Source organism: Acyrthosiphon pisum, chromosome A2 (assembly GCF_005508785.2).
Source record: "Acyrthosiphon pisum isolate AL4f chromosome A2, pea_aphid_22Mar2018_4r6ur, whole genome shotgun sequence".
In the NCBI taxonomy this organism is placed as follows: domain Eukaryota; kingdom Metazoa; phylum Arthropoda; class Insecta; order Hemiptera; family Aphididae; genus Acyrthosiphon; species Acyrthosiphon pisum.
The window spans coordinates 110,644,602-110,652,369 of NC_042495.1; the positions used below are offsets into that span (position 1 = coordinate 110,644,602).

The following is a 7,768-nucleotide window of genomic DNA, read 5'->3' on the forward strand; positions in this document are numbered from 1 at the left end:
AAAAAAAGAAGCCAGGATATAACACAACATTTAGAATACAAGGACAAATATATCATATAGAATAGGATCGTTACTTCCAGTTGATAATAATCCGTCTTTTTTACAAATATATTTTTTAGGTGATAATGAATTACAAGTAGAGAGACGATGTACGGTTGTTCCTAAAATCAATAAAGAAATCGTATCCTCATTACAAAAATTGTTGCATGAACATAATGTATTAATCAAAATATTTAAAAACTCATTGGAAAAAATGCCTTCAGAAGAACATAAAATTATCCTTACAGCTGATAAAATACCTGCAGGACAACATGAACGTCGTTACAATTTACCGACATCAAAAGAAGTAGCTGTGATTATCATTGGAAACAAATACAATAATCGTGATATAATATTAGAGAAACGTAATCAAGAATTAAAAACTATTTCTGAAACCCATAAATCATATGATGCATTACAATATCCTTTAATGTTTTGGCAAGGGGAAGACGGATATCATTTTGAATTGAAAGAAATAAATCCAAAAACTGGGGCATTAACATTAAAAAAAATTTTAGCAATGAATTTTTACAAGTACCGAATTATGATACGGGAGAAAAAATCGTAAAAATAAATAATAAATTTGACCATGACTACTTTTTGGACTGGTAACCGGTTACCGGAAAAAATCGGTTACCGGTTTCAAGCCCTGGACTATTTCACGCCATATTTTCGGTCGATGATGTGCATCAAAAGAGCCGCACAATTGGTTTTTCACGATGCGTTCGACACCACAGTCATATCTTTTTCATGCTTGTCAAAGTTGACGTCCTATACAAACATCGGTGCGTTTTTGCTCGGATAATGACTTTTTTCACGCCTGCCGCCGAGTTTTTCTAAAAACTTTGTCGTCGTGCGTCATAATAATATTTATGATCGATCTAATATAATACTATTATCCAAAGAAATATAGAAATATCCCTCGTAAAACAGTTTAGATTTACCCATCCGGCCGAACCCGTAGATTGTATACAAAGCTCTTTAGCACCGACCACCACCAGCGGTTTCAATTGGCTCTGAATAAAAGGATTTAGACGATTTGCGAAGAATTAAATTCGAATTTTCACAGTGCTAATTTATAATATTACAGACGAAAGTGACTACGTTCACGGCGTTTTGGATGGCAAACTGTCACACGCTTTCGCCTACACGCGATAGATGTGTCTCGGTTGACCAACGATACACGTGATTGCCCTTGAACACTTCTCAGACCAGTTGAAATCAGACGCATAGCTTTTTTGAACATCGTAACTGTAGAATATTGTGAAATACTCGTAAATTAATAATCGTCAGAGATTAAAATTATTTTTTGTTCCAAAATAAATCGAATTACAATAATATGATAATGTTTGTTGGTTTACCTGAACGACCAAATGCGTACCGAATAAGTAATATAATATCATCGGTATAACATTGTATTCTAATCAAGCCATATACTTATTTTTTTACAGTATCTTAAAAAAAAACCCACCGTTTTACTGCAAATCGCAACTTTCTCGCGTTCACGATCGATATTTCTTTTAAACAATAATAATAATATATAAAAAAATATATAATAGCGCCTATCCACGTGTGTATTGTTGACTTGTATATACGCTATTGTCGTGTCGTTGTATTGAAAATAAAATAAAATTCACATTATTTTTTTTTTTAAACTATTATTATTCATTAATTTTGTCAGCATACTGTCAGTGCCGCTATGGCAACCGGGGCAATGCCACTCCTGTAAAGGCGACACTTGTAGGTTCCGCGGGACCCCGACACCATATATAGGACATTGAATTATGCTCCCGTCATGTTCAAATCAAATTATATAAAAGTTCTTGATAAATAGGGACTTGCGTTAATTTTTATAATATTTCTATGTTATTAGTTACTATATTTTATCAGAATGGGGCTCTCCGGATTGCATAAATATTATAAGCCTAACTGTAAAACCTCCTTACAACGTTGTCTCTCGGTACCAACTGGTTTTTCCTTTATAAAAAAGTTTCCGTTAGATATAGGTAGACTAAAATATACGGGATATATCATATATACTATATAGGTTATATAGTCTGGACTGTAGTTATTTTTCGTTGTAAGGAGATCTCTAACTCATATAGGGAGGGGTCTGTTATACCTGAGGATTTACTTTAGTTGAAATACATCCGTATTAAATTAATTTACTTATAACAGCGCGGAATACAGTTTTCGAATGTCACTTAACATTGTGATGTACTGAAATTGCCTATACAACGCGCCAGTCAGGCCATAAGAAATATATTAATATTATTATACGAACGGTAATATTCCGTGATTGACGTTCCTCCATACGTCGTATGCCACCGTATTCCACATGCACAAAGGTGGCCATTCACTTTTAAAAAATTTAAAGTTAAGTTAAAAAGTTATTTGTTTTTAACTTTTTAACTTTACTAGTTAATTATTTTTGTTTTTAACCTATTTTTAACTTATTCAGTTAAACATTTTATTGTTGTAACTTAATAGTGGGTATATATTGCTATATTAGTCCCAAAATATTCTCTACAATAAACTATTGATGTATTATAGTCGTATAGACCAGTGTTTCTCAACCTTTTTACTGTGGCGACCCTCTTTTTGAATTTCAATTTTTTAGCGACCCCCTACATATATTTTTTTTAAATACTATTAATAATCAATACGAAAATTACTGTGCATTGTACACAGCATAAAATGTAATAGGTACTATATATAATTATACAACATATAATATTATAATTATTTTTAATCAACAAAATGTATACCAAATATTTACAGATACATATAATACACACAATTTTAATTCGTACGCGACCCTAAATAATAAGTTGGGACTCCCTGGGGGGTCGTGACCCCCGGGTTGAGAAACACTGGTATAGACCACTGTCTGTATGGTACCACTCACGAAACTACCATTCCTTCACAATGTATTCAGTCTTATAATTTACGATTTCAATTACGGGCTATGTAGACAATTTGAAAGAAATAGGATTCATCAATCCTGCTCGAAAAATATGGACTACAGATAAAACAATCAACTTTTACGTTGTTTTTTTTTTACTAAACGTGATAATATTTTTTTTAATTGGTACTCTAAAGTATACCTTCTATGCATAGATATAACACCTTTATAAACCCGTTCATTATATGCATCTAATGCAAGTTATAATATTATGTAAATACCTGTAGAATGTGCACTTTAATAGACCATAAAAAGTTTGTGTGAAAAAAAATATAATTTGTTGCGCCTTAATCCACCATTCACCCCACCGGTAATGATTTGGTTCTGGAGGCCAACATATTATACATGTGCGGCTTCATATTTGAAAATATCAATACAATTTAGAGCTTTTTAAAAGCTTTATAACACTAATTATATAAGTACCTCTATCGACGGATTTATATCTCTTTATCTATTTAACTTCTTATGCCACCTTAAGAAGACCACGTGTTTAATATGCAAATGTTATAGGCCGAGAGCCCTGCTTATAAGTTATATAACTATATAAGACATACATTTGAATATAAACAGATGTCTATAAGATACCCTAAAATTTAGAGAATTCTTACCTTTACCCTTGATTATAGGTAAATTGAAAACTAACAACACAAAATCGATTCTGTTATATGAATCTTTGTCATGTTGTAAGTACAATTAAGTCCTCTTAATGGAAAATAAAATATATTTTATGAACAAATGTGTAGATTTTTATAGTGGAGTATAATTTTTTTCCACTTAAGTTTAATTACAAACATAAATATAAACATAATTAAACATGATTAAACAATAAATATAAATAGGTTCATATTCTAGGTTTACATGTCATGTAAATGGGTTATTAAATATAATTGGTATAATAATTTAACTTGTTCAATGTTAAGTAATACTTAAGTACAAAATTGATAATTACATAAATATTATACACATGTAAATCTAGCAATTCATATGATTTGTGTATTTGTGTATGTGATATGTTTAATTATTTAAGCAATGCCACAAATAATACAATTGATAACAACTACATGGCTCTTTAAATTGCAACAAAAATATTTAATAAAATAAAATTAACAAATTGTTGCTAGTTTACATAACATTTAATCAATTCAAATGTTAACTGTCCAGTAAAATTAACAATCTTAAAAGTTATTATTATGATTACATCAGTTCTCAATTTAAACACACTGTTGGTTCTAACTGGACTTGGGCCTCAAAAATTTTTTAGACGAGTGGCCTAGTGTCATAAACTTTTTTAGAGTGCCTTTGCTATGTGAGGAATTTGACGGCGATTGGGACGGCGACGCAACATCCGGTTTGTCTTTTTTTGATTTTACCTTTTTGATATTCTTCAACAGTCTTTTGGAAAAGTTCTTTTTGCTATCCATAACTGTGGTATTTACTGGTTTGATACATGGCAACGTTTCATCTACACAAATTTTTTCAGTTAAGATATTATTCTACAAACTTTATTATCATTATTTTTTATAATAAATGTCTTTATCTACTATTTTCTATAAATTACAAAAGAAAAAACAGATACAATCACTAAAGCCATTCACATTATTAAGCAATTTATCAAAAATATTTAATAAGGAAGCATAAAATAAATGAATTTAATTTGATTTCTATTTCTACAAATAAATAACTATAGTAAGTAAAGATGTGCATGTTGAAATAGTTTATAATTTTACATAAATCAATAATTAAATGGAAATTATAAATAAATCATACCAGTCAATGTGTCGAAAGATTATAAGCTTTTTAAAAAACACAACAATTAAAAAAAAATGATAATTTAATATAAATTAAGTATATAATATGAGTCTTTATCATTGTGTATTAAATTGTATTCATAAAATGAGACTAGAAAGAAAAAAGATTTTTAAACTGTATTAACTATAGTAGACACAATATAACATAAACTATGGAATTAGTAGATTTTTCATTTAAATATCAATCACATCTTTGCAATTATAAAGTAATAAGTCATAAATGTATTTCTGTTGAAATTTAAAGAAAATTATGAATTTTAACATTTTTTCATCATCTTTAAATTGCTTTGTTTTTTTTATTTTGCATCATAAATAGATACCTAAAAATAAACATTAGGTATATTATAACTGCTTCATTTTTGATATTAAAGTTTGATGCTATGACTATCGGGTTAATAGTTTTGTTCCTTAATTTTTTTTTAATTTTTTTTTACTTAGAACTATTAGTAAAAACTATGATAGTTTGACAATTACAATTTGTTCCTTAATTATAATGTTATAAAGAGGACGCTATACCCGGTTGTGTTGTCTCCGTCTTAAAGTACAACATAGCAAAAACTGTTTTGCTTGAAAGAACCAAGAAGGGTACAGTCATAACTAAGAAACGAGATTTTCAACACAAACAATAATGGTTTTTGAAACAGAAAGAACTTTTTTCATATAAGTGATATCAAAAAAATAAAAACAACGTTGCACAGCCAAAGTTCTCCTTTTTATGTGGTGAAAATCTCATTCCTAGTTATGACTGTTGCCTCCTCGGTTCTTTCCCGCGCAAAACACTTTTTTCAAACGGAGACAACGCATGCGGGTATAGCGTCCTCTAAAGTACATAATATTAGTCATTAGACTGCATTACAAATTCAAATATGTAAATCACCCCTCATTTCAAAAAAATATTTTTGTCTATTTCAATTAGGTACCTATATATTGGAAAATTCTCCACTCCAGTTGAGCATCATTGAATTAGTCTTACAAATGATAAAACATATTATATTATATATTTAGTAATTTTACTTAAATTATGTTAACATTGAAAATGACACTTTATTTCAGTTTGCAATTTAAATACAACACAAAATAACTAACTAGCAACAGTGATTTTAGAAACAAACACAGTAATTATAAAATACAGAACAATAATTTTTAAAAGCTAGTAATAAAGAGATGTTATAGTTAAGGTATTAGAATTATGGATTTTAAGTTAAAAAATAATACTAGGCAGCAAAAAATTTTTTTAATATTACAATAGCGATGAGAAAATGCCATATATAAGCATACACCTGTGATGGTAAGTGAGCATGAAATTATGCAAACATCAACTATTTCTGTCTCTCCAGCAAAAAAAAAAATCCTTGGATCTCTTCATATTTCCATTATAATAAATCTTATATTAGAGTAAAATAAATTATTACTAAATTGAAAAAAATCATAATCTATGATTGTATGTTAATTTTTTTCCATATTTAATGTTCTATTGTATCATTTATTAATTTATTTAATGAGTACCATTTTACTGGAGGGACAGATACTGTTAACTTTAATGTAGTGATATTTGAAAATTGAATTCATCACAGGATTATAAAAGCAAATTGATGTCATACACATTACACATGCAATCACCTTAAAAAACGAACAAAACGTCATTCCGCAAACCACTAATGATGTCAAACATATTTTTATACTAGTAAACTATACGATGGATATTTTTTGAACCTTGAGCAAAAGTTCCAATTTGATTGAACACACTACGATCTTCTTCAGCTTCACGCAATCTATCTTTTTCTAGATTTTCAACAATTTCATTACGCCTTTCTACAACTTCAACCAATCTATTAAAACAAATAATATATTTTTAAAACAATTTTGGTATTTTTATATATTATATTCATTCTTAACACAAACCTTCGGATAAGTTCTTCTTCTCGCGCTTTTTCTGTATCTGTTTTAGTGTGGTCAGGCTTAGACATTAATACACGAATTTGATATTCTAACTCAGCGTGTTCTTCTTCAAAATTATGTTGTTTTCGCCTAAAAATAAGGTTTTTGTAATATTTATTAAGTTACATTCTAATTGTTTTTATAAAATACATACAGGTACATAAGTTCGGCGTGTTTTCGGAACAATTCATTTTTTTCATTAACTAATTCAAACAGTTGTAACACCATTTCTTCTACATCAACGTTGTTCAAATCTAAAATTAATTATATGAATATAATAAATATATAATACATACTATACAATATATGTACAATATACATTATACAAACATAATATAACTCTATACACATACCTTCGTTACACTTTAATCGTATATCTTTTTCCAATTTAACTCCTTGTCTCTCAAGCTCTTGCTGTTTTATTTCAATATCTAACAACTCTTGTTTTATATCTTCCATAGGCATGGGTTTAATTCGTCTCCTCTGTGGTATTGGACACTGAGGGGCTGGTCCTTTCTTACGTTTCCATTTTCCATGTGTACTCTTGTGTAATCTGTATCGTTCCTGATTACTGGTCGAGGACGGTTCACTGCCACTACAACTGGAGTCTTCTAAACTATTAGGAGACGACACTTGCAAACTATTTGAGTATTCAATGTTTCCAAGAGATAGTCTCGATACTGGGGGTAGTGGGGCTGGTTTTTTTTTTCGTGGAGTGTTTGAATAGGAAGATATACTGGAAGCACTACTCTGCTTACGATGGGTTTGGTGCCGAGGTTTTGATATAGGAGACAACACCATTCTAAAATAAAAGTTTATTTTTATTAATAGGTATAAATAAGAATTTTAATGTGTTGTGACCATAGACATATAAAACAACTAGATAGCCGATTATATATTACATTGTCATAAGAATGTTGAAGTCAAGCCGCCATATGCCAACAGGGCAATATTTACATATAACTCAATAGATAAGGACACTGATATCTGATATAAATCAATATATATCAATAATATC

At 29.3% G+C, this 7,768-nt stretch overlaps 1 protein-coding gene across 2 annotated transcripts in view; it reads right to left on the bottom strand.

The window, feature by feature from the left end:
• Window positions 1–3,742: 3,742 nt before the first annotated feature.
• The window catches only part of LOC100161003 (MICAL-like protein 2), a 39,380-nt gene continuing 35,354 nt past the window's right edge, over window positions 3,743–7,768 (bottom strand). The window contains exons 6-10 of one of the 2 annotated variants that reach the window (XR_001678675.1): window positions 7,104–7,552; window positions 6,905–7,004; window positions 6,715–6,840; window positions 6,433–6,641; window positions 3,743–4,466 (exon numbers count right to left, since the gene is read on the bottom strand). Coding sequence is in view for 1 of the 2 variants with exons in the window: in XM_008192002.2 (XP_008190224.1) it covers window positions 4,234–4,466; window positions 6,526–6,641; window positions 6,715–6,840; window positions 6,905–7,004; window positions 7,104–7,552 (1,024 nt within the window). In the remaining variant the exon portion in view is untranslated. The remainder of the gene's footprint in view (window positions 4,467–6,432; window positions 6,642–6,714; window positions 6,841–6,904; window positions 7,005–7,103; window positions 7,553–7,768) is intronic. The other variant, XM_008192002.2, reaches the window with a different exon arrangement.